Genomic DNA, 15,291 nt, shown 5'->3' on the forward strand with positions numbered 1-15,291 from the left:
TGGCTCTTCAGTATATAACTAGTATATATAATTTAGGACTAAGTACAATTAAAATAGAACAATTTCACAGCATGTTAAAATAAATATTTATTCTTTCAATATACATTTAATCGACATGTACGTGCGCGATTTTTTATTGTGAATACTAGGAAATTCTTTTCATTTTTTTTCTGGCATATTTGTCTCCATTATTGAGAATTAACTTGACTGGAACCTCATTTATACCATCGAAGCTTTTTCCAATCGTTGCTCCTGCTATTTCTGCGAACACTTTAGAAGTTTAACATACAAACCAATGAGCACTTATTGTTTTATCTCTGTGATGTTCACTGATTTATACACACCAGTCATTGTGCTCCTTTCGTCTTCTAATGTTACAATTGTTTTATCTCTGTGATGTTCTCTGATTTATACACGCCAGTCATTGTACTCCTTTCGTCTTACTAATGTTACACGATCAACGAAATTGTGTAATATGTAAGGGCGTATCGTAAAAACGCTAATTTTTCGTATGTGGGCACCGTTGAGGATGTAGGTCCCCAAGTAAAAACTAGTTGTCTATATTCTGAACGTAGATTCCTAACTGTTTTCTAAAGTTATCTTTATTGCGACATTATCACGGGAAATACACAGAGCAACTATTAATAGTTTGTGTAATTGCTCAATCAATATTTTCGTCCTTCCACATAAGGAGATTCTATACACGACGAGTCTTATGGCTCAAATGGCTCTAAGCACTATGGGACTTTAACATCTGAGGTCATCAGTCCCCTAGACTTAGATCTACTTAAACCTAACTAACCTATGGACATCACACACATCCATGCCCGAGGCAGGATTCGAACCTGCGACCGTAGCGGTCGCGCGGTTCCACACTGAAGCGCCTAGGACCGCTCGGCCACCCCGGCCAGCCTCGCTCAGTATACGCAACGTGTAAACAGGTGGGAACCAATATAACTACTTGATTACCCCTATATTTTTTATCGAATCAAACTTTCTGGTCAAGGAGCCCTTTCGAATCGAAGACAGGCAAAAGATGTTGAAGATATGCAAGGTATCTGTCGTTCCGCCAACTCTTCTCATAGAATTTCTTGGATTTCACTTCAAACTGATCGTCCGAAGTATCTATTGCAAATTCCATTTCGCCGAAATTGAGCATAAAAGGCAGCATAGTGAAAGATACGAAGACGGCGATCATGCCGAAGTGGTCCATGTCTCGCAGCAGCTGCTCGAGCGGGTAGCCGTCCGCCTGCCGCTGCAGCCCCAGGGCGCGCAGCGTGCCCTGCAGCACGGCGTGGTAGTCGGCCAGCAGGCCCTGCGTGTGGTCGCGCATCACCTCCAGGCTGGCGCTCGTGTGAAAGAAGTACTGCAGGTCCTCCGCTGGAGACCCGATGTGGATTCCCTGCAGCACACAGGCGAAACGTATCACAACATGTCAAATTTTAATTACCTTAGGCTGAAAATAAGAGAATCGAAGCGTTTAGAGGGACGCACACACGAGAGACTGACAGCAGTGATCCGTCAACATACAATGTCGCTTGCCTTGACATCCTATACACGAGCGATTTGCCAAGCAATTTCAGTCGGTATTATCCACAAATACTTGTTAAACACAAATTTAGAATAAATCGCAATTATAGATTATTAAACTTGGTTTGAATTGTTTTCTCGGGAACTGTAGGCTACTTTACAGAATTTATTAGATTATCCAATGGCCCCAAATGCATTGTGTGCTTCTTTTCCGTGTGCCAATATAATTCGTTTTACTTTTATTAGTCCTCAATTCCATTTTTAAGCATTAGTATTATAGTTTAACTACAAGTGTTTGAATAATTTACTCAGTGTATCTATAGAGCTGTTATTAACAGCAGCACTGCTGATTACTGTAACTCTTGTTATAAACTGTACGAAGGAGAGTTAGATTATATCAAATGATAAGGAACTTGACTGTAACTGTACATCAGATTTGCCCTGAACATTGTAAGTGTCCTCTTAACATTACAATAGGCACATATGTCATTCTGGTTAGAAGTTACAAATCTTAATAATGCTTATAATTATTTCATAAATAACTCAAAATGATAAGAGGGCGCCACTGTATCGCGACTATTACTGTGAAGTTACCATCAATTCTACTTTTACAGCACAAGCTTCACAATGTTATTCACTGCAAAACAGGGTGCTGTATTTTGTATTACATCTTAATGCAAATGGAAACTCTGGCTTCAACTTCACTTCTCAGGATAGTTCCTGGTTCCTCGATAACTATAAATTCTATCGTAAATTTCTTACTCAATGTGGACAAAGTGAAATGGAACAAAACTGCACAATCACTCTTAATAAAGAGAAAAACGAGTCGCAACCACATTGCACCACACTGCTGCTTACCAACCAGGCAGTCATATTGCATGAACGAACCGCATACAATCCACCAGATTGCCTGCGAATTCAATGGGACCAGAGATCAGCGGCCGATCGCTGCGATTTGCGTACACACGCGCGATCTACGAAGCTTATCGGTCGCCCATTCGACGGATCGTTCCGATGAGTCACCCGTATGTGGGGTCCTAAAGACGTGGTGCATCAGAAATGGGGAGGATCTGCGCGATTCGGTGGAGACAGGAACATGTGGAAAGTGTTGACAAGAAGAAATGATAGGATGACAGGTCATGTGTTAAGACATCAAGGAATAGCTTCGATGGTTCTAGAGGGAGCTACAGAGGGTAAAAGCTGCAGGAGGAGACACGGATTGAACTACACCCATCAAAAAATTGAGGGTGTTGGATGGAAGCGCTACTTTCAGATGAACAGGAATTTGTGGTGGATAGCATCAAAACAATCAGGGGAGTGAGGAGAAAAAAAACTGGTCAGGTCGAGTAGTATTCGCCCACTGAGGGTTCCATACAAACTTAGTTATGTACACAGCCAGTTCACCCATTCCACAAATCAAGGATCTCTTCGATTTCAGCCTGTTAACAAATATGATAATGGGAAGATATTGGTCCCACAGATGGAAGACTTTCTAGAATGTTTCAATTCCAAGTTTGAAATCGGCTAACAAATGAGAAAAGGAATATCTTCTTTTGGGTCACATAATTACAAATTCATAATTTTTTAATTATTTTCCTTCACTTGTACTGTACAAGTATTTCTTGCCCAATTTCACGACTCTAACTCAAGAGGAAGTATCCCCAAGATTTAATAAGTGAGTTCTGCGAATTTCAAAATGTGTGACATAAATGGCTACATATCTTTATTGCACTGACTTCATAGTTTTCTTGCATCGACAAGGAACCGAAGACCTTATATGTGATTCAAATTTCAACTTTATACATCTACCTGTTTCTGGGAAAAAGGGTTTTGAACAGTCAGACAGACAGACAGACAGACAACAAAGTGAACATTGAAAGTATCATGTCCAAAATTATCTTTAAAAGTGAAAGTATCTAACCCAAAACTATTTCCTTTTTAATTAGTGAAAGTATCAAAGGTAAAATTATTCCAAAATTATCATTCAGCAAACCTGCATCTGACTGTGTCTGTGAACTTGTTTCGTGCACTCCACCATTTTGCCAGTAATGAAACATGCATTTGAGTCAGCAATCAAGTTTAGGAGAATAGTGCCATTTGGGCAGTGGCATGATGGTACTGAAAAATTAACTTTTTGCCCTGACGTTTACTTAATGAAATTATATTTTGACTTGAATAATTCCAGTTGTGCAATGGCATAAAATAAGTTATTTGAAATAACTTTGCTCTGATAACTTTAGTTATACCAAAATCGATTTCAAACCATGAACTGCACATATATTTTGAGTAGAGGCCTCATTTCTTTACATTCTTTCATTTGGTGGGTAACTTTACTTTACTACTCATTTTCATATTCAATACAAACAAAGGATGTGGATTATGATTCAGGCTGTTAGATGTTGGAAATGGTAATTTTTGTGTAAGATTTACATTTTTAACTATATATATATATATATATATATATATATATATATATATATATATATATATATATATATACACTTGTAGCATGAATCACTCTTAGAAACAATTTTACAAAACGTTTACTGTGTCAAAACTCGGACATGCAAATCCTAACTCGAACATTATCTAACAAAAACCATTTTTAAATTATTTTGTAGCTTCTCCCATTAACGTGCTGAAGTTTACTCAGTGTACAACCTGAAAACTGCGTAGCGCAAATCCTACCTTAATGCTGTCATAACACATCTGCTTCCTTGGAGCACCTAGCTGCGACGACATAGTTTTTTACTGAGCGCATCTGGCTCTCTTAAACATCAAAGATCCTCCTACTCAAAGATATTATACTCATTCCACCTTGCGGTTGACAACTATCGACTTTATTTTCTGAATCTACCCTGATCAGACCTTAGCACATACCTTTCAACCTATAAAGGTTGACCGACTGAGGAACGTAATCCTAAAAAGAAGAACAAGAAGAATTTAGGGTATTTCACGTAAGATAAAAGATCAGTCATCGGTGTTGCACAGGAATTTCAAGACGCTGTGACCCCTTTTCTTCGATCAGTGTGGCAGATGGCACAACTTCTTAAACCGAAAATAGAAGTGGCATCGGAAAGAGACTCAAAAATATCGGTGTGCCGTTTAGCATCAGCTCACTCAGCTGTACACGAGAAAATTATGTTGAGTATTACGCCGCGTCATCATAAAACACTAAAGCAACTAAAATTCCGAAGTTTCGACCGACTTCGCAGTGGTCCTCTTCAGTTAACCGCCCTGAACAGAAATGCTGAAAAGTCAGTCGAAATGTCGGCAGTTTAGTTGCTGTACTGCTTTTAAAAATGACGGTGCGTAATACCCAAATCATTTTATTCGAATTGGTACTGGCCTTGGAACCATACGAACTTACAGCTATACAAAAATTCAGAGTGCAACTGTCCAAAGTAATGGCAATGCACAGATTGATTAGTTCAGTCTGTCAGTACTAGTACTGCAGATGAAAATTGCAGTCTGTGATGGAGAGCTTGTACTGGTGGATCTTGTCAACATTCATCGTTGTACGGCACATGAACATGGAGAACAAAAGACTTTGCAGTTTCGAAAATCCTCATCAAAAGCCTCAGCATGGTGTCAAAACAGGAGGGTGGTGTGCAATTAGTGCTACTTAAGATACTGGACCGACTTTTCTCCACCATTATATAACATATAATACGTATCTGGACAATGTACTGAAACATTTCAGAGAACTAGTAAGTATCTAAAAGATCTAAGTATACTTTATCATCAAAAGCACTGTCATAGGTGCACTGGCTGTGTATTCTTTCGCATTGTCGTGTATGAAATAAGCGTAGGTCTTTTCGTTGTTTGTTAGTTCTCTGAGGAAAAGACTGCAGCATACGTCTGTCAGAAGTTATGGTTTGATGGTAAAAGATCAGCCCAGTAGTTTTATTTGCACTGACTGCACACTCCACTCCACTTTTCAAAACACACACGGGCTCTAGATATAGCTGATGACGTTTTTGAGGCTGCCAACCTCGACTGTGAGTTCACGTACCGCGATAAATGCGTTCACTCTTCAAAAGGAAAGCCCTTTACCACTATCTTAGTCTCCAACACAGACAGATTACAACAGCTAGCTGCAGAAGGATCTTTCACTAGTAATCAACTCCTCCTGCGTCCCGCATTAGAACCTAATCACTGGTTAAATTCTGAATAAAAATCATCAGCAGTGGTGGCCGAATACCAGCAAACCAGCTGCCTTGTCAATGAGGGCGGAAGAGCGGGCAGAAGTTCACAGCACTGTCTAGTCTTTGAGGTGCACAGCTGCTTCTAAAGGCGGAAGAATCAGCAATGATCAGTGGCAGGAGCATGGAGAAGAATTAAAGACATATGAAGTGTAACCACAGGACCTTAGATTAACAAAGAGTCAAGATGATATCTCCATTGGCAAAAGATTCCGGATAAGTCCGCCATTCCGATATCCGAAAGGGAACTGTGAAGGGGGAGGGGACCGTGAGAAACATATTGAATAACCACATTCTATGAGTCAGAGCAGGGAATGTCAGATGTTTAAACGTAGTAGGAAGGCTAGAATATTTAAAAAGGGTAATGCAAAGGTTCAATGTTTAGACGCTGTTAGTGAAATGAAATGGAAAGAAGCCAAGGATTTCTAGACAGTCGAATGCAGGGTAATATCAACAGCAGCGTATAGTGGTGTAATGGAAGTAGCATTTGTTATTGTGGTGTCATCGGGCGAACGAGGTCCCCCGAAACCACAAGCAAGAACAGTCGCTGCCTGACGCATTTACGAATGAGAGACGTCGGGGAAGACACGACCTGAGGACGTTGCACAAGCCGCTGCTGCTGGAAGATTACTTACGCCGGAGCGCAGGGTCACTCTGCCCGGTCTGGATCATCGCTTACGACGACAGCATCATCTGACGTCAGATCCAGCAGCGAGAGCTGCATTAGAAGTCAAACTGCCAATCGAAGTTCATAGCCAATCGTACGTTGAGAAGAGACTTTCATTATGTATTGTATCAAGTGATAAAGTGTTCTGCGGCAGTAACGAATACATAGACATTCCTGTGGACGTGGATTGTTTCCCAGTTGAGTATATTACAGACTTCACACTTTAATAAATTGACTTAATATTTTTTTGTGTGTTGCAGTATCCATCCTCCAGAAGTAAATCGAGATTTGCTAGAAACCACTACAGTGCCGTCGCTGTTATCTCAGTTTTTTTTCGGCATATAGTTATGAATGGGAAAGTAGGGCTGCTGTGATCAGTTCAGTGGTAGGTTGTTGTCATCAGATTCGACAGCAAACTAAAGTCGACAATAATAGCTTAAGTATACAAACCGATGCCGCAAGCACAGATGAAGACATAGAGAAAGTATATGTGGATGTAGAACGTGCAATTCAGTACATAAATCGAGATGAAAATCCAGTAATCATGGAGGACTGGAATGCGGTTATAGGAAAAGAAATAGAAGGAAGGGTTACGGAAGAATATAGGATTAGCAGCGCGAATGAGAGAGGAGAAAGACTAACTGCGTGCAGCAATAAGTTTTAGATGGTAATGGAGAATATGCGGTTCATGAATCTCAAGAGGAGGACGTATATTTGGAAGTACCCGGAGACACAGGTATTCCAACTGGATTACATCATAGTCGCACAGGCATTCCGAAATCATGAACTGACTTTAAAGCGTACCCATGAGAAGACATAGACTCCAATCACAATTTACTAAATATGACGAAGAGCAGACTCAAGTTCTAAAGGTTCTTCCGGAAGAATCGGTGTCGAAGAAAGTGGGGTACTATGGTAGGGAGAAATTACGAGACTATGAGATGTGTTTGAAGTTCGCTAAGGATCTGGATCTGCAATAAGGAAAACAACAGCAGCTGGCTTAGCTGTTGGCAATTGGAACTCTCTGAAAAAGGTAATTACAAATGTTGGACATTCAAACATAAATACAAGGAAAGTAACAGCAATATGACTCACTTAGGAATTAAATTAATAGGAAGTGCCGGACAGCCAATGTGAAATGACTGCTGGAAAACGAAAAAGACAAGACCATCACAAGGACTGACTCAGCATATAGAAGAGTCAAAACAACCTTGGGTGAAATTAAATGTAAGGGTGACAAGATTAAGAGTACAATGGGATTTCCGCTGTTACACGTAGGAGAAAGGGCTGGTAGGTAGAAAGAGTACAGTGAAGGCCTCTGGGAGGCGGACGAATTGTCTGATGACTTGATGGAAGAAGATTTGGAGTTGATAAGGGAGACGTAGGAGATCCACAATTAGAGGAGGGCCTTAAAAGAGCTGTGGAAGACTAGGAATCAGAAAAGGCAGAAGGCATGCACAATATTCCATCGAAGTTTGTAAAATCACTGTGGGAAATGGAAACCAAGCGGTTATTGAAGGTGGGGCGTAGAATCTATGATAGCGACGACGTACTTTCTATCTTCCGTAAAATATCGTGCACACAATTCAGAAGGTAGCAACGTCAGGTAGGTGCGGCAAATAAAGGACAATTAGCTTAAGAGCTCATGCATCAAAGCTATTGACAACAATAATATACAGAAGAATGGAAAAGAAAACTGAAAATCTGTTAGATGACGATCATTTGGTCTAGGAAGGTAAAGGCACCACAGACATGTTCTAACTTTGAACTTGGTGGCAAGACTGAAGAAAAATCATGTCACACTCAAACGATCTGTCATACAGATAAAGCAACTGACAGTGTGAAAGGGAGCAAGCGGGAACAATAAGACTGAAAGACCAAGAACGAAATGCTCGGATTAAAAGGGTGTAAGACAGAGATGCAGTCTTTCTCCCCGACTGTTCAATCTATACATTAAAAGAATGGGAATAAAAGAAAGGTGCAAGAGTGGGATTAAAGTTCATGGTCAAAGGATGGTAAAAGGATATCAATGATAAGTTTCGTTGACGACATAGCTGCCCTCAGTGAGAATGTAGATAAGCTTCAGGATCTGTTGAACGGAATGACCAGTCTAATGGGCACAAAATATGGATTGGGAGTAAATGCGAAAAACGCAACAGTAATGAGAAGTACCAGAAATGTGAACAGCGAGAAACTTAAACTAGAAACTGGAGGTCACGTGGAAGACTTAGTTAAGGAATTCTGTTACCCAGGACGGAAAAAGCAAGGAGGACCTAAGAATCAGTGTGCCTCATGTAAAGAGGAGACTACTGGTATCAAACATAGGCCTTAAGCTGAGGAACAAATTTCTGAGAACATACGTCTGGAGCACAGCATGGGGTGGCAGTAAGATATGTATAGCGAAAAAACCGGAAGAGAAGAGACTCTATGCCAGTGGGACGTGGCGCTACAGAAGACTGTTGAAAATCAACTGGAGTTACAAGAAATTTCCGCAGAATCGGCGAAGCAAATAACGTACGGGAAACAATGAGAGGAAGAAGCGTGAGTGAGAGGTTTAAGTTTAAGTCATCGTACGTCTACTGCATTTTGGAACCAGATATATAGGCCAAATCGGCAGAAGTTTTTCAACTCTGTTTAAAGAGCATACCGATTGCATGAATTCAGGGTCAGCATTAAGGGCGTATTTACGGGACACAGCAGATCAGATAACTGACGTACATACACAAGAGTATTCAGATCACATATGTGGGAAATAAGGGTAACAACCTTAGTAGCCGGCCGTGGTGGCCAAGCGGTTCTAGGCGCTATAGTCTGGAACCGCGCAACCGCTACAGTCGCAGGTTCGAATCCTGCCTCGGGCATGGGTGTGTGTGATGTCCTTAGGTTAGTTAGGTTTAACTAGTTCTAAGTTCTAGGGGACTGATGACCTCAGTAGTTAAGTCCCATAGTGCTCAGAGCCATTTTGAACCAACCTTAGTATTTTAGAAGCGATTGCGGCTTTCCGAGCCTTACAAAAATGTCCTCAGCTCACCTTGAACATCCAGACGGAACTGAGACACTGGAATATTGTAGGAAATTTGGACTACCTATCCACATAGCCCATTGTCCTAATTTTCGACAACGTATTTTGCTGCGAGTAAAAGCTTTTACTGTTTATAAATTCTCCATTGTTTCTTACAATGTAAGGTACAATATCCATTAAAAATAATAGTGGTCTGTATCATACAAGATTAATAGTATTACTTTTTTGTCCAACCATATTCCATGTTTTACATCAACTGCTGATGTAAATTGTAATTATTTTATGTACAGCACCTCCCCCTCTACCACGTTTCGCTGTTCGGTCCAGTAGCCCTAATTTGTCTAGCGCCATATCGCTGGGCTTTCGGATACCGCGGTGTCTGCTTGCATAGGGTTCCAGATAGTTTAGTGTTCCTTATGGCTGAACCCGCATCGCCTGCTGCTGATATTATCATATGTTTCTATTGTTCTTTATACACGGTTTGATACGCTTTGAAGGGCTTATTTCACTCTCCCGCGCCACATAATGATTTTATTTTGTTTTATGGACACCGCATTTCGTCTATTTCACAAACGCTTCTAGCGGGTTTTAAGCAACGACGTGAACGACGAAGAGAGGCTTCAAGAAAGGGTTAAATAATGTTGTAGACACAATTATGTAAGTGCCTAATGTGCTGGTCTGTTCTACACCATGTAACAATATCCACTAAGCCTATGTAAAAAGAAAAAATGAAAATACTTTCTTTGCAACCCCTGTTTAGGTGACCTCAGGATGCGCCTAAATTGGGATGAAACCGTTTTTGGTTTTAATAAACTTTCTACAGTCACAGCGGTGTTTGTTGCCTTTATGTAAAAATATGGACACTTGGCTGCGGTTGCCCGCAGTTCAAGATAATATATGGGTCTATATGGAGATGCGACAAAATGGCAGAAAGGAGTTATCGTCTTTGGACGTTCCTGTGCCCACAGTGTGAATGAAGTTTCCTAGTTTGCTGATTTACAAACGCGACTGTCCAGAGTGTTTACAAGAATTGGTGTTCGTCTCCCAGTTACGTAACATGTGAGAACATGGTCCGAAGAACAGTGTCAAGCTTCATCAGTGACAAACACTGTCAATTCCGACAGGAACTCCTGCCGTCAGTGAATGCACGTCCGTTTCTTCCAGTTCACGAGCGGATATTGCCAAGGGAGCTGCATGTAATGGACATTTCCACTCAGCTACCTTACCGAAGTCAATTTCTCACCTGGGGAAATGTAAGTGCACGTCTCCAGTCGGACGGTAGCTGACTAGAGGCTTGTAGTGTGGACGTCGAGGGCGATTTCGTTTCTTTCCAAATGCTACGAGGCCCAGTGAAGCTTTAACCCCGTAAGGTGCCGTGCAGGCCGGAAGCAGTGCTGTCATGTTTTGGGGGCGTATTTCATGCGATTACTTGGCCCCACTCATTCAGGTTATCGTGAACTTGAACCAGGAGGATGGTTATTTTAACATTCGTGCTGTGCAAGTCTCACACTTCCTTCTAGAGCTATACTGTGGACACTGCCTCTTACAAGATGACAATCGGAGTGTTCGCAGGAGTGTACGTATGTGTTTGGCTAACACTCAGGCACCCTGTCACACATCGAGTACCCTGCTAAATCTTCTGCTCATAATCCCACAAAAAGTGGCTCGGACTACTTTGAAACAGGTTAAACGTAGCAGTCGATGTCCTCACAGTTTGGAAGCTCTATGGTATCGAGCCATCAATAAGACGCTCCAGCAGTGTACAATGTCCCGGCCTAACGACAAACGCCGGCACGAAGATAAACAACGCAAGAGCAGAGAGGGCTGTGAGACGACGCCAGCCAACAGCATGCTGACTAGGACGTCACCACGACAGGAGTGGCCTCTACAAGAAGAGAATATAAGCGCCTTTCCCGCCAGCCTCGGTGTGACGGCAGTAGACCGGCAATAGCAGAGTCGGAGAGTAGAAGACGCGGACATCCTAACTGTTATACTGATACCTGTGCCTTGTATTAATCTCCTGCATGTACATTGTATACAGCAAAGGACCCTGACTGTTTGCATATCGCCCGTAACTCCAGACACGTTGTTGTAAATCAAAGTTAAGTATTGTCAGCATACTTTATTGTAATAAGAAACCATTCATGTGAATTTCTTGAACTGTTGTATAGCTATCTGAGAAAGCAGGATCCTTTAGGCACCCTGTAAGTGAGGAGTGGACAGGACGCCACATACAATACACCCAAGCAACTTGCGGACACTCTTCCTCACCGAACTGAGGTCATTATCCAGACTAGACGTTGCGTTACTCGGTATTAGCGCGGTGTCGGCTAGGGTTACTAACTCTAAAAAAACAAAAAACAAAAAAAAACAAAAAACAATGAGAACACTACGTGCAACATTTATAAACAAATTCCTATTTCAGTACTGTTTATTAATTTATTTTCTCATTATTAGTTTCTGCGTGATGAATAATTCAATATCGGTGTAGAATTTACTTGAAAATATCAATATTTTTGGTGCAGCAGCCAGAAAAGTCAATTTTTTTCAATTTTCTGAGGACCTGTGATCTTTTTACAAAATACCCCCAAATACGCTAACTGGCGACTACGATTCAGTTCTCTCATTAACTTGTACACTTCTACCGCACAATACAGAAGAAACGGAAATAAAGAAAACCGTAAAGAAAAAATAGTGAGAGCACCTCATCAAGGACCTGGGATAGAATGATATCAAACACTGAAATTGATCTACATGGTAGACAAGACATGCAATATAAATTCCTGATAAAATCTTAATAGACAAGAGAAACATTCTGGACGATTACACGTCATATACAAAGAAGCATGGATAAAACGCTATCAGGCATTATGGTAGAAAAAGTAGAACTAATGAAAATAGAGCAGAAAAAAGAACAAGAGGATGAAATAAGAAACCAATGATAAAATAGAACTAATGAAAGTAGACCAGAACAAAGAACAAAAGATAAAATATACCAAGATGACAATATTAACTTGGGGAAGATACAAGAGTCATTAATGTTCAAAACGTGTGTGTGAATTCTTATGGGACTTAACTGCTAAGGTCATCAGTCCCTAAGCTTACACACTACTTAACCTAAATTATCCTAAGGACAAACACACACACCCATGCCCGAAGGAGGACTCGAACCTCCGCCAGGACCAGCCGCACAGTCCATGACTGCACCGCCTTAGATCCAAGAGTCATTGAAGCAGATGAAAAGTAGAAAAGCAGCAGGACGCGATAATATTAAAGCAGATTTTATTAAATATTGTGTTTTAATGTTAGAACTGAGGCTGCTGCATGAAAGTTAGAACTTTAAGATGATACCTGATTCTTGGAGAGTGACGGAAGAAACATCAGTCTATAAAAAGGGAATTACAAGTGCTTGTGAAAACTACAGAGGAATAAGACTGTTGAACACTAGGTATAAATTTCATGCACCAATAATTAATAACCGACTGAAAAGAATAGCTGACGCCCTCTTATTGGAAGAACAAAATGGTTCTAGAAAAGGGTGATCATGCCGTAACATTAGAATAGTGCGGCAGATAACTGAAAAGAGACCAGAACAAGAGTCTTATTAAAGGTCATAAAAAGTTGTATTTAAACAACGAAATTTTGATTAATCGGTAAACTTAGTTCCTAGAAATACACATTTAGATTAAAATACTATTCAGTCCTGATTGATCAGTTACCAGTTGTGTCCTCTGACAGTGACCAGTGCCCCAGCCGTCGACTCTGTTCACCATCCGACGAGACATGGTCTCAAGGTAATTTTTGATAAAATCGAAACCATTTGGACGTACGATTATTAATTTTAATAAACCCTTGCGATCGAGACTGATTCGAATTTTAACCAACCAAAGATCGCTGGTACTCTCCAGTAATATTAAAAAGTTGTTATCGCATTTAAATACTATACTCTTTGCTGACGATCAAATAATTTTATGGAACACACATGGTGATTTACAATTTGCTCTACATCGCTTAGACTCAATGGATAATCTCTGTAACTTGAAAATATCAGAAAATAAAACCAAATGTAGGGCTTTTAAAGGAAATTACATACCATGTTCTAAAATAATGCTAAATTGAAAATCATTTGAACAAGTGTCTAATGTGATTAAAGTTATGAATATGAAAATGACATCTCCAATAAGTTGAATATGTTACATGTGGCAGTATACGTAGAACAAAAGCCAATAAAACCAAGAAAGACAGTAAGACAAAACTCTACAAGATAATGACAACGCCTATGCTCACATACTAAAGTGAGACCTGGACAAAAACTAAGAAACACCAAAGAAGGATACAGTCAGCTAAAATAAAAATAAAAAAAATAAGGAAAGTAAAAGGACGCACTCTGAGAGAACATAATGAAATAAGGAACGAGTTAAATATATTCTGCATCAATGGAAGGACAGGAAACGAGATATGAAAATGGAAGAAGCGCATTGGAAGAATGGGGATGGAAAGAATAGTCGGATACGTAATGGACTATACCCCTATAGAAATCAGAAGTATAGGAACATAAGGAAAAGTTGGCTTTTTTGAAGACAGAACAGGCTACAAGCCTATACTCCTTGAAGTGTAGAAGCAGAAGAAGAACAAGAACAAGAAGAAGAATACCTGTAGATGTTACAGTACGTGAGAAGCTTTCGTAACAGTGAATGATAATGCCGTGAGTTTCTGCAGTTTACCAACTCCGTAGACAGTTAAATATGTAATTAGTAGCGTGTACTTGTTCCTCACCTGGAAATCGTAGAACCGGACCTGCAAGCCGTCGCTATCTTCCCGGAACATCACGTTATTCTTGTGCAGGTCTCCATGCACCATGACCTTGAAGTCCACCTGGCACTGCTCCACCACATCCACTACCTCTCCCACAAAACGCGTGGACAGTTTTTCCATCTTGTGTACGTATTTCTGAAACCACGTGTAATGTTCCAGGAAATCGAATGTACCGTCCGCATACCTCTGATTTTTGTCTTGGAAAGTGTCCACCAGTCTTCTGGAGAAGATGAGTGACTGGTGAAAGAGTTTCTCGTTGTACTGCTGGTCATCGAGTAGTGTCACCGAGGCGGCGTGCATGCGAGCCAGATTTCGCAGCACAGCTCTGCACTGGTCCACGTCCAGGCTGACACCTTGGGCTACTTTGTGGAATCCCGAGGCGTCCAGATCCTCGACCACCAAGAAGCTGGTAGGCTGCGACCCGTGGTGGTAGAACTTGGGAGCCAGTGGCCTCCAGCTTTCGCCCTCTATGGTCTCGAGCGCAGCGTCCATGGCGGGCAGGAAGCTGCCGTAGGCGACCGTCTCCTTGGTGAACACACCGCTGTCCGCCAGTTCCTTGATGAAGCCACCCACTGTTGGCGAGCTCTTCACGATAACTGATGTTTCCCGCTCATGGGACTCTCCGAGAGAGTGCAATTGAGCGACTACTCTGTAAGTTTCACTTAGGAGTCCACCACCAACCTGGCCCATCGACTTTAGTTGGACACTTGATTCGTCGACTGTCGGGTCGCCACACTTAAGTGCGCTCACGATGAATGCTCTGTCCAGCCACGATGGAATGGCCTTTTGCTCATCTGGTACGGTTCCCATCACTGCTGCAATACGTCTGGGTTTCCTGCACAAAGAATACACTTTTTATAGGCACAAATAATTATATTGAGGATTGGCGACACAAAAGACCCATTACAGTCAAATGGCAGAATCTTTGACTTTCAAACGTGTGTCCTGGGTTCGGGCCCAGCCACTGTATAAATATTTAACGGGATTTATAACCAATAAAGGCTAAAGACTTCCCTTGTTCTGCCAAAAGCCTTGTCAGAGGATGCAGAGGA

At 41.2% G+C, this 15,291-nt stretch overlaps 1 protein-coding gene across 1 annotated transcript in view; it reads right to left on the bottom strand.

Moving 5' to 3' along the window:
- Positions 1–824: 824 nt before the first annotated feature.
- Positions 825–15,291, bottom strand: part of LOC124596127 — a 43,432-nt gene continuing 28,965 nt past the window's right edge. Inside the window, exons 2-3 of the mRNA XM_047135147.1 lie at positions 14,201–15,074; positions 825–1,402 (exon numbers count right to left, since the gene is read on the bottom strand). Of these exons, the coding sequence (XP_046991103.1) occupies positions 989–1,402; positions 14,201–15,049 (1,263 nt within the window). The 5' untranslated portion in view covers positions 15,050–15,074 and the 3' untranslated portion in view covers positions 825–988. The remainder of the gene's footprint in view (positions 1,403–14,200; positions 15,075–15,291) is intronic.

Source organism: Schistocerca americana, chromosome 2 (assembly GCF_021461395.2).
Source record: "Schistocerca americana isolate TAMUIC-IGC-003095 chromosome 2, iqSchAmer2.1, whole genome shotgun sequence".
Lineage (NCBI taxonomy): Eukaryota > Metazoa > Arthropoda > Insecta > Orthoptera > Acrididae > Schistocerca > Schistocerca americana.